This window comes from Cygnus atratus, chromosome 5 (genome assembly GCF_013377495.2).
Source record: "Cygnus atratus isolate AKBS03 ecotype Queensland, Australia chromosome 5, CAtr_DNAZoo_HiC_assembly, whole genome shotgun sequence".
In the NCBI taxonomy this organism is placed as follows: domain Eukaryota; kingdom Metazoa; phylum Chordata; class Aves; order Anseriformes; family Anatidae; genus Cygnus; species Cygnus atratus.
In genome coordinates, this window is record NC_066366.1 from 44,472,475 (window position 1) to 44,491,468 (window position 18,994).

The window sequence follows — 18,994 nt, forward strand, 5'->3', positions numbered from 1 at the left end:
AGGATGAAAAAACAATTGCACAGATAGAAAAAATGATAGGTTTGAGTGGACAGTTACAACTCAGGAATGAGATCCCAGTGTCCCAAAAGACTTTTCTATGAAAACATCAGCTCTGTGTCCAGTGGGGTCAAAAGCACACATGAAATACTACAGGACACTGTTGCTCCACTTCATAAATGGAAGGTTCGACTGTAACTGAATAGCTCTGATCCTCCCTTAGCATTATCCACACACACACACATATATATATATATATACACATATGTATATGTACATATACAGAAGGATACAGAGAAATAAAATACCTCTGAAGAATGAAAGAAAGAGTACTCAAATGTTTGGAAAGCTGTACAAGTAACAACTATCCAAAGCGTAGTTCTAATTTCAAACAGAGACGACTGAGGAGGCATACGATGATCTATGTTACCGTATGAGGTACCAAGGATGGCGGAGCGCTCTGTGAGCATCATCGCTACCTGTTCGCCCTCATTTCATTGTTCAAGATGCACCTGCTGTATCAGCTGATGCAGGACACAGTATGTTGTACAAGACAGTGAACTTTGTTCAGAACAACTGAGCTGTTGGTTTTATATTTTAGAAAAACAAACTGAACAACAATTGTTTGATAAGTGAAGTGTTTCCAGAGCACTAGAGGCTTCATGGTGGACACTTCCCTACTGAGTTCAAGTTCTTAACTTTGCAAAGGGTGAGTAGTTCTTGTTGCTCAGCCTTAGCAGCTCCCAACAAGCTTTTCTAACTGCTATTTCGAGCTCCCTCACTGCCTTCATGAACTGCCTTGAAACTAACAATTCCAGAGTACGGTCTGGAGGAGAAAGACAGCTAGGATGTAGATATTGATATTACTTTCCTCAATCTGATGACAAGCACAAATAGAATACAGACATAACTGAATATTTTCTATCAAAATCATTCTTTGCAATGACGGGTTTTTTCTTCAACAATCTTTTCTCTGCTTTAAAAAGGATCCTTATTCCTCACAGTGCAAGTAAACTCTCACAGGCGAAGAAAGAAAATCCATATTGAATAATCTTTCTGCATACTACTTCAATAAAAAAGTGCCAAGAGCCTCTGGACAAATTTAAAACAATTCCAGACATAAATGTATCCTCACATATTTCAGGGCAAATATAAAGAAAGAAATTAGTCATTCAAGGGAAGACAGGACAGCTCAGTGGAATTTAAAGCAAAATAAGTATAAGCATTCCATATTGCTTTTTCAAAATAAAAAAAAGCATGGCACAGAAGGAACATTCTCCTCTGAAAACTATTTAGTCACCACAAAGAGACATTTTTAGTGATCAATAAGTAGTTTTCTAACAAGTCTTAATCTTAATGACTACTACTTTCATTTGTGGCTACAACACAACAAAACTTGCAAGAGTTCACTTCTCATGAGCCCAGAGGACTAACCCTTTTTTAAAAATAAGTCAGACATGATAAAGAAAAAAAAAGAATTCAACCAAACTTTTCTAAGCTTTCCTCACTACCACCAAGTCTATCAAAAAACACCTTTCAGAGACCCATTTTAAAAACAGTTGTCAGTTCTTACATTAACATTCATATTATAATCTTTACAGATCTACCTATACTTGACAGTCACACAGATATTTCTGTGTCACTTAAAAGTTATGACTTGATAGGAAGAACAGAGAAATTAGAACTCTCACATTTATATTTTACCTTATCATACTGGCACACAACAACATTTTCTGTATCGAACAGTTCTTGTCCTTCCTCATCACTCACATCATCTTCACTGTTAAGAGGCTCCTGGAAGAAACGTGTGAAAAGTTACACTGTAAGGTTATTACTGTTACTTCAATTACTCATATCAGGCTACAGTCTATGAGCTATGAAACTAAATAAACATCTGACACGTGAAGTATTAGGCTTCCCAGTGGAGGAATCAAGTACATTTCCTTTCTCCCCTCCATGATGATTCCTCAGGAGATGTCCTTAACAATTTCAGTGCCCAACTTCAATGTTCAAGCCAGATTCTGGGCACTGTAGCCTTTCAGCACCACAAACATTCTTACTCCGTTATTGCAAGTGTTCTGGTGCTTGTCATTTGCTTTTACAAAAATCTATCACTACGCAGATTTTCATTTTTCTAAAGCCTCTAAGCAGTGGAAATGCAACATTACCCACATCACTCCCTACATGCCACTAGAAATACAAACTCCATGACTTAGTTATGTTTGTAACAGAAACAGACCTCAACAAAAGCAGAAAGTTTTTAGGGGAGGAAAAAAAGGTGTTTTTAAGATGATCTTGCATTGATACATAAAAAATAACTTCCCTAGATGTTCTAGTATTTTCACGTTCCTTAAAAATTACTTTCAATTTTTCCTCTTTCTACCAAAGGTCTCTCCACCTTTCAAATCTTTCTAAGCTGTGCCATTTCCTTTATCATTTTACTATTTCTATTTACTATTTTACTCTGCATGTCTTATGAAGATAACCAAATAGCTTCACGAGGATACTTACAAATATCACTACTCAACTGCAAGTCTAATTTCTTCTTTCCAGCACAGCCTTCCCACCTGTGCTTAAGAGGATTGTCTTAAAGCTCATTTCTAAACTGCATACCTCTTCCAGATCCTTCTTGCTCCTCTCCTCAAGCATCTGGCAGTTTGTATTGCCAAAACCGAATTCTGATGCACTAAATTTTTTTCAGTATGGTGAGAATAGTACAGCTGAAGTTTGTTTCCCCCCCACATCTCATCTAAGCAGCAAATATTTTGAAAGCTTAAAACAACCACTAATAAAAGCAGAACAGCTTTTCTTAAGACTTCCGTGTAATCCTCATCTTCCCACCTGCCCCAAAATATATAAGCTATACTAGGGAAATGCTAATGAGGGAAGAAAAAGGCGTACTAGAAGTCCTAATTTCTTTCAAACTAATGTTATATTTAAGTGACTTGAAAAACTTTTAATGGACTGCTCTACTCATTAACTAGCTCTTGATGAACACAGGGAGCAAAAATAACAGGGGCTCTCTGGCATGCTGATAATAAAGCCTTGGCATATAAAAAAATAGCACTAGCATTAAAACAATATTAAAGAACACTTGATATTTAAGTATGATGACCTATACTTTTAACGCATTCAGAGTGACATCTGTACTGGTGCTTAGCTGCCTGCCAGCTTAAAGCATGGCAGTCTTAGTGTTTTATTTGAAAGAAAACTATATACCTCGAAGAATATTCCTATAATCTTGAGAATATCACTTCTATCCCTGTACTTCAGTTTATTTCCCCTATTGAGGTGGTGGGATGGGGGAGAGAATCAGGAGGGGAAAAAAAAAGTAAAAGCTCATGAGTTGAAATAAAGACAGTTTAATAGGACAGAAAACGAAGAGAAATAATAACGATGGTAATAATGAAAAAGGTGATGTGGATTCAACTTGTAATGGAAAAATATTGTTTGACACCACTGTAAATGTATTACAGAAAAACTGATTTAACTCCTTAATAAAAAATTTAAGTTTTATCTGCATATAATATATGGGTGATACAGATGGTGAAATGCTACAACTGCTCCTCATACTGGCATTTTAAATTATATCGTAAGATAATTGGAAAGGCTGCAGAGAACTGTGGAAGTGATCTGATAGTTCAAAATGCATTTTAGGGATAGATTTAGGAAGTGCTCAATTTCCTGTCAGAAACTGAAATAAAAGTACTTTTAGCTTATTAGGATTTTTCTTCTGCGTGGCTTTTTGGTGTAACAGAACAAAACCTGGTAAGAACCACTGGCTCAAGTTCAAAACCAAGCAAATTCAAAGTCTAAATTAAGCACAGTGTTAAGAAGGCAGCAAGTTACTAAGAACATTCACTCCTGCTCCTGACTTTATTAATCAAGGATGTGCTTTTAAGAAGGTGTTTTATAATCTGATTTGAGTTCTTGGGCTCCTTCTAGTTTAACAGAAAGCAACTAAACAGTGAGTAAGATACAGGCCAGACCACGTTATTTGTCTCCTCAGTGTATTAAAAATATGCTCTCCTTTTGTCATTCTTCCTAACATCTTGCTATTATACGCACTCAGTCCCAAAAGCAGTTGACTACTTCTGTTTGCTTGTGAAGGTTTCATGGCTGATCTTTCCACATCATCAGAAATACTACTGAAGTTTTCAGAAGGGTATTATAATTAACAGTATTTTCTGCTCCCACCCTACACACACCAACTGCATTTCAAGGTGCTCTGCTAACAACAGTTTCCACAGACTTAATATGGGAAATTAATAAATTTAAGTACAAGGATAGAAGTGATATTCTCAAGATTACGGGAATATAACATTCCTTGAGGTATACAGTTTTCTTTCAAGTAAGACTAAAAGACTGTTATGGTTTAGCCCAGCAGGCAGCTAAGCACCACAGAGCCATTTGCTCACCACCCCCATGCCCCAGTGGGATGGAGGAGAGAATCGGGAGGAGAAAAAAAAGCTCACAAGTTGAAATAAAGACAGTTTAATCAGAGAGAAAAGAAAGAGAAATAATAATGATAATAATAATAATAGAATATACAAAGCAAGTGATGCACGATGCAATTGCTCACCACCCACTGACTGATGCCCATCCCCGAGCAGCAGTCCCCCCAACCCTGGCCTGCCACTCCATATAATTGTTCAGCATGACACCATATCATTACGGTACGGGATATCCCTGCAGCCAGTTTGGGTCAGCTGAGCTGGTTCTGTCCCCTCCCAGCTCCTTGCACACCCCCAGCCTCCTCACTGGAAGGGCGGTGTGAGGAGCTGAAAATTCCTTGGCTTCGTGTAAGCACTGCTCAGCAACAACTAAAACATCAGTGTGTTATCAACATTATTTTCATTCTCAATCCAAAACACAGCACCATGCCAGCTACTAGGAGGAAAACTAACTCTAGCCCAGCTGAAACCAGGACACGGGAATATAATTTTTGAGGTATATAGTTGTCTTTGAAATACTGTTGAGAAAAAAAAATAAAAGCTAAATAGATGCATACTTCAATCATCTAAATTAGGGTTAATTTTACCTCTTCAACCTGGCCATCTTCACCTCCATCTTTTTCTTTGTCCTCCTCTTCATCATCATCATAGTCTTCTTCCTCATCTTCTTCTTCTTCAGACGATGTGTCTCCTGCTCCATCAACTTGAAGAACAAGTGGTGCTTGTGGTTGTGCCTGTTGCTGTTGTGGTTGCTGCTGACCAGCTGCAGGAATCTGTGCTTGAGCTGGTGTAGGGGCTGCCACTGTTGTAGGTATGACTTGTGTTTTATTTCCTGTAAACAGGATCTGCTGAGGCTGAATAATTACTCCTGTCTGCTGGGAAATCCCTCCAGGGATAGGAGCCAAAACCTGATGAAATACCATTGCAAGTACAGTGACTGATAACATAACAGGCTACCACACTACTTACAGAAAACGATTAAAGCACATCAGTCCAACTTGGACTAATTAGAGAAACAAAAGTTACAAATACTCTACCTATATTAGATAATTTAATCTTCAATAGCAGCTTCTCTCACTACTTGGTGTTCACTTTCTGCACTTTGTGTTGCTAAACCAAAGAAAACCTACTGTCTCATTTTCCATTCTAGTAGCTAGCACTACCATAATCATCCCAAGTTCTAAGCACAGTTAAGAAATGTTTAAATTCAAATAAAAAACTATTTTTAAAGCTTCTTCATAAAACACTAAACTCTCTACATATTCTTATTCATGTCTAAACTGCTGAACTCTTGACACAATACTAAATTCAATGCCCACACATTTTGGATGTACAGTTGCCCTTGTAGCTGAACAAAAATCGTGGCAAAACATACTGTATTCAGTAATAAAATGTCCAGTTTGGGGTTTTGTGCTTTTTGTGGGGCTATTTTTTTTTAAAGGTATTTTCTTCTATATGTTATGTAACACAGAATCATTTTAACTAGTAAACACATTTGTGAAAGGATGCAGATTAACATTATGCACATAATTGTCATCGGAGCCACATAAAGCATTTTTAAACTAAGGCCAGTCGAAATTTTGCAAGAATAAAAATGACATTTAAAGCAACATTTCAAAATTATTAAGAACATTCCTAATGAAACCTTCTTTTTTTTCCAATATATTATTACTGTCTTTGTACTCCATTTCAATTTGCCATCAAAAATGCAAACTTGATTAATTATTACTATCAGGTTTCTACTTTCAGGAGTATATATTATTATTTTTTCTTTACCTGCTGTATAACCGGTGCTTGTACACCACCAGGTTGCATTTGTGGTATGACCTGCTGCTGTAGAACAACTGGCTGCTGTGGCTGAATGATGTACTGAGCTCCATTTGCAGTCCTAACTACTTGGAGGATCTGGCCTGTAATAAGATAAATAATTATCAAATGAATCAAAGAGGAGAAATACCCATTTAAAATTATTGCAGTTTAGAAACTTGTTTCCTGGAAGAACACTTATAACAATTAAAGAGCATTTGTGGTCTGTTTTCACCAGGGAAGACACTAGACTATAGCACCTGTGTCAGAAACAAAGAGCTAATAAGGCTGTTTACCACTTCTGATTATGAAGTATGCAAGCCAAAAATAATTTACACATGCAATCCAAGACTAAACCTTTAATGCAGCACAGTATTTCAAATATTAGTTCCTATTTATGAACATAACTTATGTTTTAAAAGATAAATTTTACAGATAGAGACAAGCAAATATATACCAAACCAAGAAGTACAGGTACTTACACCACTGAAGGTTTAGCCACTGCTAATGCTATGTTATTTCCAGGGTCTTGTCAGACGGCCCCCCATTCCCAGACTCCAACTGGAGTCCCTCCAGTTACCACACTGTTAGAAATTCTTCCCTGCATAACTTTCCTTACAATATTAACACGCAGCTGCCTTTTGGAAAAGTCTGTCCTTACACTAATTATTCATTTCTCCTTCCTTTTCCCACAATACCTACTCATTTCTTTAATTACCCTATAGCTTTATTACACCTGTCCTCACTTCACAAAACACAAAGACTCGCCTTCAGAGATGGCCTCCAACTCTGAAAAGAGAGTGCCAGGACATACTTCAATACACTTTTTACATTTCTATTCAGAAAGACAGAGGAGGAGGAGAAGAAATGAAATTAGATAATCCTCAACTTCACACCTTTCCCTCAAACAATGATTTTTTCTGTTCTCCCTCCACAGCAAAATGCAAAGTCCTGTTTAATCAAACAGGTGAGTACATCTGGAAGAAGGAAGGAAGTACAGTTCTGCAGGCCATCCTAGTCCGTTCTTCAAGAAAACACACTACAAACAATTTTAACTGAAAAAGAAAATGACGACCATAACAAAAGTAACAAATATAATACTCCTGTAAAGCACAGATGTGCTTCCTTAAAAACTGGAAGGACTTAAATTTCTAGAACAGCTACACATTTCAATTTCATTTCAACTACATATCCATTAAACATTCGGATGTTTAAAGCAGGGAGGCTAAGTCACAAGTGATTCTGAGTAGACTAAGTGAATTATTCTGGCAAGAGCAAGTGATTCTAGAAAACTGAGCCTTCTCAGATCTTCCTTTACTGTCGACACAGAGTCTACCTAGAATCAAGCTTGCATAATACATGTACAAGTACATAAAGCATCAGTTAGGCTGTTCATAAAAATCACGTTTATACTTTAAGTGTACGGCATGACAGGATTTAAACATGATAAATCTAAAATAAAATTAGCATTGCCAGCAAAATTAGAAATTCCACCATGTGCTTAGCAGATACCCAAAACTTTAATACACTCCTCATCTGCAGTCACAGATGAAATGATGCTGATCTTTTATAACCAGTCTAGTATCTCTGCTCTGATCATGATTCATAAAATTCAGAAATATACAAAGCGGAGAGACAGCAATGCCTGTCTTCTTGCTTCATGCACCTGTCTAAAAAGCACAGAAGACGTGCACAGAATCTAACCCAAACCGCTGTTAGGTTCATAGGACTAACCAGTTGGCGAGCAAGAGTCCAGGAGTCTAGTGAAGAGATGACACTACTGCCTAAGGGTTGATTCCCAGATTTTGATTTTTATAGCAAGGAATAAAATCCAGGATTTCTCCCTCCCAAGCACGCACAAAACCATTGTTTGACCTCAGTGTTACGACAGTTACCTGAATTTGTAAGTATCTGCTGAACAGGAGTAACGCCAGCAGGGAGAGCCAACGTAGCTGCAGTGGCTGCGGCACTCTGAAATACAGAAAAGCTTTTTAACCACAAGTGTTATTGCCAGTGTTCCATGTCACAACATACTGCCTGAAAATACGTACCTTTTTTTATATTGCTATTTACAATGTTTGCACACATGCAATCAAAAAGCAGGCATTAATCAACTGTGTATTATAATACATATAAAAAAAATTCCCTTCTTCCTCAATAGGAAGAAGACAAGTAACAATCACTAAACATCACACCTAAACCCAGCTGCACAGTGTTTCTTGGTTTGTCTTTATGCTCAGCAGATTTTGTTCTCCTCTGCCCTGTCTGCTGACCTAATACAACACTGCATTGCTAGGGTGGCTATTTTACTTGCACACTTTCAAATCCGAAGGAAAACACGGTACTTAAACAAGGATCACGTTCACCTATCCTGTTTTCACAAGGAGTTTGCAATTTTCTTCATTCTACAAATGATTTGCATTTCAAGTTCCAAATAACATACCTCTTTTGTGAGAATATATGCATATAGTGTACTGACTGTTGACAGAATGACTGATATTTTCTCTCAAGACATCTGGCTAAAAGAAAAAGCCAAGGACTCTCAATGGATAACGATTCTATCTTACAAGGAAATTGAATTCCAACACACTCACGTGAGTTCCAAACATAAAAATCTGCATTAAGTCCTTTACTCACACAGGGACATAGACTTCTCCGGAGGCTTCTCCATTTCAAGGGTCTAACTTCAATTACCTTTTGAAAAGCCTCCCTTCCCTCATCATAGAGGAACTATGGGAGATTACTGTCTGCTACAGAAAGGATTTAAACTTTGTTACTGGGTAGAGCATATACCTCTTGTTCCTAAGAAATATTATCTCCCCTTACTAGCTGATCCATATAGTAGTTACAATTTCCGAAATAAGAGAACACCAAACAAAGCTTGAAAGTGCTTTACTGCATCCTCATGTCCCAAAGGCAGATAAATAAATTCTCATTCGTCTCTGCACTCCAAGACACTCAAGGTCAAATCCAGTCTCTAATACCAACCTAAAAGTCTATTAGAAATACACAATAATTCCAAATAAATTCTGTAAAAGGGTATTTATTGAATAGTACTCTTCTGCCGTATACAACTCATCTGCATTTTGACAACAGCAGAGTTTTAAAATTCCTGCATACTCATTTTTGCCCGAAGAGATCTAACTGAATGGAGACAGGAAAAGAAAACACAAAACATTTAACCTTTGTACTATGGGAGTTACAAATTAAATTGAAATAGTTATAAAACATTTTAGAAAACTGTAGATATTATTGTGCTCTCAGCCCCTGGGTAAATCATGCCATTTAAGTAATGAAGTTCACATTCTTTTCTATAAGGTAAGCAGCTAATGGAGAACTGAAGGTTATGCAAGTTGCTGATGCTTTTTGTCTAATCATGAAACCTTGTTTCATGTGCTTTTACCATAGAAGTGGCAAAAAATATAAATATATAATTAGAATAAACATTCACTATTACTAGCTGTTGTTTTCAAGGACCTGCAAGGGCATTTAAAGCAAGACAAACAAAATTAACCTCTTGAGATAAAAACTGAGAGAAATGGATAAATAACGAGACTGTTTTATATCCTCCTATAAAACTCATGAATCTCAACAATGAGACCAGAAAAGCTGGATCTGAATTGCTAAATAATCCCTAATTTGCTATAAAATTAAATTTTCAGAACAGTTAATGTTGTTTCCTGCATCTAGCAATACATTCGTACCAGTTAACACAGCTGTGTTGGTATATGACAAGCATATCATCGTGCATATTTTCACCAAATGTCTAACTTAAATAAAGTTTTGGTTTAACCCACTTAAAGCAGAATATCAAGGTAAGTCCTAGATTAGTTACCAAAACCACGTCCTGGGTTACTTCTTCTAGACTATCATTACAGCAGCAGAACTCAAAGATGACAGACAGCTTTACCGATGTGTCCTACTTCTCTGATGACTAATACCAGATTCGTGTTTACTATTTAGTCAAAACAACTTATATAATGACAGCATATATATGTATAAACTTTGGCTTTTCTTACCATGCCCGATGTATTCATGTGTGGTATCAGCTTGGAATCTGGCACAATAACTTGCTGCTGAGGTGCTAAAACCAGAAAAAAAAAAAAGATAGCATTTCATGAAAATGATTCAGTTGGCCCACAAAAAACATCCAAGCCAGAATAACTTGACATTACACAAACATCAGCTGGGCTTCAGAACAAAAACAGCTACTGAGCAGCTTCTGACCTTAGTAAGTTTTACTGTGAAGGTAATACATAACAGCAGCTCTGAGAGGTGGTATGGCTATTTTGGCTTTACAGATCTTATTTCAATGGCATCAGTCTGATCTACTCTGATCCTATGTAAAGCAAAATTTAAAATATATTTCTGAAATGAAAGGTACATAGGAAATTTTTATAAATTAGCTGATGTTCAGATCCAAGTTCTCCAAAAACATCAACTAACACTGATTAACTCTTAGAACAGACTGACTGCAAGGACTGCTGCAAGGTGAAGAAGAGTATGTTAACAGGACACAGCAGTTAGCTTGAGTGTGGTCTAGCTAGCACAGCTGTTAACAAACTTGTGATCTTCACTGATATTTTTGATGTAGTAAATGAAAAAATCATCAAACACCTGTCCCATACAACACAATAGTTTTGGTGTGCTACAGAAAATAGATGGCTAAACTATGTGAACAATCAATCTATTGGTCATCTGTAAGTGCAAGTGTCCAGAATGCTATGGAACAGATTGTGAGTGCCACCATCAGTGACCGCAAACTGGGAAGTGACAGAGCAATATGAACTAATCATCAACAAGGTATTTTCCGTGCAATCCTGTAAAATCCTGTAAACTTAAGATTATTGAGGTAACTGAGAGTTTCTGGAAAGATTCTGGAGAGGGAAGCCCCACAACACTACACCAAGATCAAAGGCCATCTTTCCAACTTTTAGGAAGCCGTGACCCTGCACTAGAATCACACACAGCACAGCAGGAACAACCATGCTGACTGTCCCAGCCTTTCTCTGGGACTGCACCAAGTTGTGTAAGGAACCACTACATCAATTCACACAATCCTCCCACTGCACCACCTCCACCATGGAACAGGGAAGTCATGTGATTTGTTAAACTGCACGTATCTGTGATCAAAGAGCTTCAACATCCAAATTCATTTAGCCTCCACATTGTCATTTGGTCTTAGGACACAACATAGGGCAACAATTAATCAGTTTTAAACATGTTACTGTAGGCAGGACTATATTCTACCCTAGGAAACGAATGGGGGAACAGGGACCTCCGTATCAGTAATGGGCAATGTGATCAGTAGCGTCACAGCTGTTCATCTAAGCAGCCACTAGAGGTCTGGGTAAACAGATTCTGTAACTAGAGTTGAGACACCCAGCTCATTTCAAGATGCGTTAGGGGATCTTAAATCTCAAAACAAATTTTATACCAGCAGTCCAAATTGATTTATTTCCAGCCAAAAACAAAATAATATTAGAAGAAAACAAACAAAAAACAGTAACAAGTTATTTTCACACTAGTTCTTCTCTGTATTGAATAGAAACTTTTTTGGGGGGGAGGGTGGAGCAGGGGAGGTCAATTTGTAGTTACCTCTTGTGCCTATGACAACATAGGTCCTGACCAAAAGACTGAAGGCCCTGACTAAGACAGACAAATATTTTTAACCAACAATTGCAGTAGCACACTGAAAACTCAGCTCATGCAGTTTATGGGTAGCAGATTTGTTTATATGGCAAATTTGCAGTAGAATCCAGTACTGCTCATCTTATTTATTAAATGAAAGTGTAAATGGTGAAAATGTTGTTTCTCTTACATTATTAATGGAGAATACATAAGACAATCACTACAAGAAACAATGCTCTTACAGCTAACTCAAATGTACCTTGAACCCCCACTGTACAATCTGCTACAACCACAAGAAAAATAGCCATTAAACTTTTCACTTGAAACCTTTTCTAACATGAAAACATCTACTATATATTCAGAACATTATACAGGTATTTTTCACATCCTAGCATCTACTTATGCTTAACAAACTCTTTAAATGTTTTTAAAAATAATTTGCTCCCAATGACATTACTGCCTTGTGAATAAGCTGCCAACTGCATACATACATTGTCTTGAAATTACGGAGCTGTTAATGGATTTTTGCCACAACCTGAAAGTCATGTATTTTGAAAACATATGTTAAGTAGTAAGAGAAGAATTCAGCTTTTCCAAAATCTTCTGAAGAATATGACTAAAAGAAACGCCAAGATACTTTTCCACCAAGACAGCTCTCTTGACCCATTAAATAGTCAAGCAGAGGCAAAGTCTGACACAAGGACAGCTATCCACGGGATAAACATCCTTCCCCTAGACTTCAAATATGCTACAGAAGGAGTCGGTCTAATCTGAGAGTCTTTCACCAGAGATGTTAAAGAGTAAGTCTGACCTTGCTGAGACGTTGGAATAAGAACCTGTTGTGGCTGAGACTGCTGCTGCACAGTCTGCTGTGGCTGAGGTTGTGTGTGATGATGGTGGTGGTGATGCTGTTGCTGCTGCTGTTGCTGCTGCTGCTGTTGCACCTGCAACAAAAGCTGCTGCTCTTCTGAATGGAAGCCATCTACAGCCTTGGACTGCATCAGCTTGTTCTCCCACAGCTAGTTTGAGAAAGAAAAGAGAAATCTTTCTGTACCATTCTTACTCAGCAAGACTTGTAACAATATAAAGACAGTACTACATAATTGAATTTGTTTTCACTGTTTATCTCGTGCAGTCTATTTAGCCAAAAAGCCCCCAGCAAATACGGATTGAAGAGATAACTTCACATAGGTAATGTTTTAATAAGAATTAAATAATCCCTTCAGAATCGTCAGTTCAGGCTTTAACATTCATTCTTTCTTTCTTCCATTTGTGGACGGATCATAACAACCCTAACAGAAGAATGAATGAAGATAAACTGATATCTTTAAATAGTTTTCAGGTTTGCCACTTCTCTACCTTGTTTCTTTCTCATCTCTTTCATCACAAAAATCAATTCTTTATTACAGCTTTCCCCAAGCCATTTCTTCCTGGAACTTCTCAATACAAGCTGCATGAAGACTATTACCTGATAACACGCTAACAGAAACTACCAGTGTACCTAAGATAAAGTCTCTGTACATGCACTGAAAGTTTCTACTACAGTATCAAACAGCCTCTCCAACCCTGCAGCTCTGGATGTCAGTTGAAAGTCTCTCAAGAAAAGCCACAACCACCAAAGCAGCAGCTCTTGCAAAAACAGTAACATGAGTATTTTGTAACACACTAGTCAAGGAGACTATGGGCACCCAAGACTCCTGATCTCAAATCCTGCCCAGGACTCCCTAAGCCTTCCTTTATTTCTCTTCTTGCCACTTTCTTCATTGAATCTTTTCTGACACGATCTGCAGAACACACCTGTAACACAAATATCAGGTGCTTTTCTGAGAGCGCTCACTCCCTCTTTCCCTCAAGCCAGGTCGCAGTTTCATGGAAAGGAATTCTTCAAACGTTTCTTTCTAACCAAAGTTCATACGCCACCCGTTTTTTAATACTTTAAAAATACTCATGATGTGGGACATCCAGTTTATTGAAGGAAGCCTTATTCAACAGCTGAAGTAAGTAGGCACCTACTTCCACAGTTTCCTTTTACTTTATTTTTTCCCTTTTTTTCTGCCTTTTCTTTTCTCTTTTGAAAACTTCCTACTTTTGCTCAGGAAGCTTTTGGAGAATGGCATGGCAGACCCAGTACAGCTCAGGTCAACACCATGCCTTTTTTTGGCCCCTTGTTAACAACTCAAACACACTGTATCTGAAGTGAATACTCTGAATCAGAGATATTTGAGTAGTGTGACATGCACAGTCCGATTTATTGCATACCACTCCCCCAAAACAATACTTCTGCAAACCACAAACAGTATCTGCAATAATCTGGCAATGGAAATAAGTCAAAAATAATAATAAGTCAAAAAACCAAGCAGAACAAGCATTTTATTTTTCCAGCACAGAAACCTTAGGAATTGTTTTACCTCTAAAATGAACATATTCTCCCTCCCTTTTCTTTTTTAAAGAAGTAGTGATACAATTTTTCAGGGACTGAAACAGTTACACTGTGAACTCAGATGCCACTGTTAGTTTATGTCAAGTTTGACATGCCAAATTAGGGCAAGTAAACAAGGTGGGCAGACCTCTTTCTAGAGCAGTATAATGCAAATGATGTGGGGATACAGACATGCACATCAATACACTGCTTTGATAATTAAAAATTAGTATTTTACTGCGTACAACAGAAGACAGATCCAAGAACTATTTGGTGCATTGGTCTATTTAAAAAACTTTTCAGCTGCAACTTACTGTTTTGAGTTCCATAAGAACTTGTTCATCCACTCCTTCATCCAGAAAAACTTCTCTGACATCATTAATGACATCTTCAATTACAGACCTGTACAATTTAGGCTTAAAAAAAAAAAAGCAAGTAGTCAGCATTATTTTTGAAAGAAATTTAGTAGTCTAACATTAAAATAAGATTTTTTTCCAAAACAAATAAACCCTCTGAAAAGTGCACTACAGAATATGCTGCACATTTGAGTGACTAAAATATGCAAGAAAGTATAAATCAGCAAAAACAGCTCAAACAAGGTGAAAAGGGAAGGGACCGTTCACTATCTTTTATGTCACAAGAGTCTTCAAGCCACGAGGAGTTTAGCTCAAAACAAGGAAAACAAGATTGTTTTCCATTTAGCAAAATTTGTTGCCTGTTTGCCAGTGTACATGCTAAATGTGTAAAAAATATATATATATACATATATATATATATATTTGCATGTGTGCAAAATACTTAGGTTAAAGAAAGCCAGGAGTTCAAAAGAATATTAGGTAAACGCATAGAGAAGAAACTCATCAGTGCTTGCTAGTTGAACAGGAATCGATTACGGCTCAGGATGATGCTGAGCTGAAAAATGTTGAAGCCTCAGAAAACTGGAAGCATTCATATATGAATATCCTGTTCTTCCTTAACACATCTATTTACAGAAACTACTGAAAACAGAATATTAGACTAGACAGACTTTTCTTTTCACTCAGTACTTATGTTTTTACACTACACACTTTTCAGGGGGCAAAACTACACATACTCATTTTCTATTATACTGATTTCATGCCTAAATTGTCATTGGCAAAGCAAACTTAATTCACTTTAGGTTGCCCAGAGAGGCTGTGAACTCTGCATCCTCAGGGACGCCCAGAAGCTGCCTGGATGCAGTCGTGGGCAAGCTGCTTGAGCAGGGGGTTGGATTAGGTGACTGCCAGAGGTCCCTGCCAACCTCAGCCACTCTATGAAGTTTAAAACACGGGTACAATTTTAAAAAGAATACTTAACTTCACCAATTAATGCATAATATTTAATTCATAAGACCGTAGGCTAATTGTACCATACACGTGCTGTACCTTTTAAGCAGGTACCACTGCTTGGACCTCTCTACACGTGTAAACCTCAATGGCACTTTGGTGGGATATTTAATCCCTGCTATCTAACTGCATGGTAGAACTCGGAGGTCTGAATTAATCAGCCTGTGAACTGCTCAAGGCTGTTCCTTGGCTGAGTACAGGCTGTTCCTAAACTAACCTGAAAGCAACTGCAAATTTCTCTTAGCTGACATCTTCCTCCACCTCACTCCCTGACTTCCTGCCAAAAATCCCAAATGATGCCGCACATCAGATATGCTGCACACAAGTAAAACAATCATCCTGCACTTGTAGGGTGGGTTTCACCCTCCAGGACGGCTGTCCCTCCAATGGAGGTGTAGGAAATCTGCACCGAGTGCACACAGCGAGATAGATCGGCACCGCTGGAACTACACAGATTTACTGCATGCACTTAAAACACATCTTCAATGCACGCACAGTTGCTTAATGCATCCCAGAAGTGCTGAATTCGTTACAGATATGCTCAAGATTACACTGCACACGTTATGAAACAGAACGGTTACACCTCCGTTATGGAATAAAGGAGGAGGGAACGGCACATGATTTACCAGCCCTGAACGAAGCTGAGTAGCCAATAAGCACAAAACAAACCAAGTACCTTTGCCTTTAAATGTTTAAAACAAAACAAAACAAAAAAAAACACACCACTACCACTCTGATCGGAAAACCCACCCCCAACATTTTGGGGAATGGCATGCTATCAGCACCCTAGTTTTTTTTCATTTCACATTTCATCAGGTTGCCCCTTTGCAGCTTCAAAACAACACTTGTCTCTGCAAAAACTTTCTGGCCCCAATTAACAGGGGGTGTTTGCCTTACCTGAAAACTACATTTACAGCACCTACGTCCAAAACTCAGTTTCTCCAGAAGAAACAAAAAACAGCAGATTTGCATTTTTTTCTCTCAAAACAGTACAGTACTGCATGCCTACATCTCTAAGTTGCAAGTACAGCATTATTTGTGCTTATAGAGACATTTGAAACAGACTTTCAAAAGCTGACTACTCTTGTGCACTAGCATTTTAGTTCTGCGCAGTGAGGAACTTAGAAACACCAAGCATCATTAATAAGATTATTTCTCCACTTAGATTTAATGCACAGCAGATGCAAAAAGACATTGTACTTAATAACATTAAGCCCTATTATTTCTATAATTAAACAAATTGCATAAAGCTTACACAATTCAATTAGAACAGAAACGCCACTTGACCTATTCTGCATATTGTTCCTCACTGTATTAAAAGCAGCTGTTTCCTAAAGACAAAACCACGCTCTGCAAATAAACACGCTGATCCGTAGGCACGTGAGTTGCTTCACACTTCAGTCAATGGAACTTCCTCTACGCCTGAAATCACGACCCAAATTCCTGGAGGCTGCATTTTCTCTTTCAATCATCTATTGGGTCCACTTAACTAATAAAACAGATTTTACACGAACAGGCCCTACTGACTTCCACCAACAGTTACATCCTCCTGTCAGGCATTCCTGGAAGGTGTGCTTACAAGGCTTTCTTGGAATATAAAGCCCTAGGAAAAAATACTAATATTCAGGTACAGCAAACTGACCTTACAGCTCCACAGTTTGCTTGGGAACATTTTCTTTTTTTTTCCTGCATAATTAGGGGGAAAAGCAAATGTGAAGACCCGAATACTGCCTTCTTGAGCTCAGCACCAGTTTAGCATGAGAACAGAAAGGCCGGCTAGGAGCACAGGTGTTGGCTCTGCCATCGACGTGGTGTCCCTCTGAGGTACCTCCAGCAGCCCAGGTGAGCAGCCGAGACCTCAAGGGCACCACAGGCGTGCAGTGAGCCTGAACAAATGGGGCTCAGGAACAAGGTGGTTAACAAACCCACAAGCCGTGTGCACGTGCATGCCTCGCTTTGCATGAGCTGTACAGCACACCGGACCTGATGATGGGCCAGAATTTTGGGGCACTGGTCTGATCAGCCAGTATCACAATATGCAATACAGCCACTGTTATATGATTAGCAGAAAAAGGAAAGGAGCGCAGAAAAAGGAGAGGAGCAAAGAAAAAAGTATCTATGCTTTATGATGAGACAGTGTCTGACCCCCTACATTTCCCAATTTTACATACACATGTCCACCATACTCAGACAAGCTCAGCTTGGCTGGCTGAAAACATTTTCTGTACATGCTCGTACTGAACATGCAGTCAAGAGAGATGCAGTGCCTTTTTCAAAAGCCATCCATAGAGGAATTTTGAAAAATACCACAAATGCTCTTTTGCTACTTCAACAGAAGTAAATCCAGCAAGTAAAACCGCAAAACAGTCTTAAGCCCTGACCTTCAAAAGGAAGCACGCTGTATTGTTTTAGATATACACTAACTGTTGGCTTCAAGTATTATTTACAGGATGCTCAAGTTGCTTATATAAACCGCCTAAAACTCTGCAGCTGAATGACAATCTTTTTCATGCACTACTTACGCACTCAAAAACCAAACAGAGGAACACAACTACTGAGCGAGCCTACAAAGACGGGACAGCAGGTGAGCTAAGCTCTGCAATAAATTTTCACGTTCAGTCAAAGAAAGCAATGAGAACATAATAGAAACTTAAAAGATCGCTATTAAAATAATCGTGCTTTCATCTGGTTTATATTACAGTGCTTCCCTCATAAAGAGAGCATTACTGTAAACTTCGAGCCCTTTTAAGCGCAAACATACTCAAATCAGTCTTCAATAAACACTATCCCAAACACTTACCATACATGAAAGAAAACAATTAAAATTCCTGATTTATTAGATATAACCGCAAACACACAGAAAAGATTTAAAATCTAGTACTTTCCCCTCTGGGAACATAGGGAAATGATTATATTTCACTTTCTCTGTACATCTTGTAAAGAAAACTCTGAGCATGGTGAGACTGCTACCCGTGCACGCACGCTCTCCAAATCTGAAGAGCAAGCAGCCGGCTATTTTAAGAAATGCCACATGCCTTTGGGGGCCTACACTTCCTACATTCCACCAGTTCCGAGGGCACAAAACCTGCATCTCTTTGTCATTGTTATCACGCCACTCGGGACTCGGCAGCTTGGGTTTCCAAGAGCCAGCACATCACGAAGAAATAGGCGCTGCACGCTTTGTGCGTGTGACTGCGGTTTATTCCCAGCTACTTCAGCAGATCCCCCTGCAGTGCTGCCAGCCCCTTTCTCCTGGGGTGGAGACGCAGCTAGAGGCCAGCTACAACACAGCCAGAACAGCGTGCTGCAGAGGTAACTAA

General features: G+C 38.4%; 1 protein-coding gene across 2 annotated transcripts in view; it reads right to left on the bottom strand.

The window, feature by feature from the left end:
• The window catches only part of GTF2A1 (general transcription factor IIA subunit 1), a 29,428-nt gene that overhangs the window by 7,023 nt on the left and 3,411 nt on the right, over positions 1–18,994 (bottom strand). For both annotated transcript variants that reach the window (XM_050710917.1, XM_035539353.2), the window contains exons 2-8: positions 14,622–14,723; positions 12,700–12,907; positions 10,277–10,341; positions 8,153–8,228; positions 6,228–6,361; positions 5,039–5,359; positions 1,702–1,791 (exon numbers count right to left, since the gene is read on the bottom strand). In XM_050710917.1, the coding sequence (XP_050566874.1) occupies positions 1,702–1,791; positions 5,039–5,359; positions 6,228–6,361; positions 8,153–8,228; positions 10,277–10,341; positions 12,700–12,907; positions 14,622–14,636 (909 nt within the window). In that variant the 5' untranslated portion in view covers positions 14,637–14,723. The remainder of the gene's footprint in view (positions 1–1,701; positions 1,792–5,038; positions 5,360–6,227; positions 6,362–8,152; positions 8,229–10,276; positions 10,342–12,699; positions 12,908–14,621; positions 14,724–18,994) is intronic.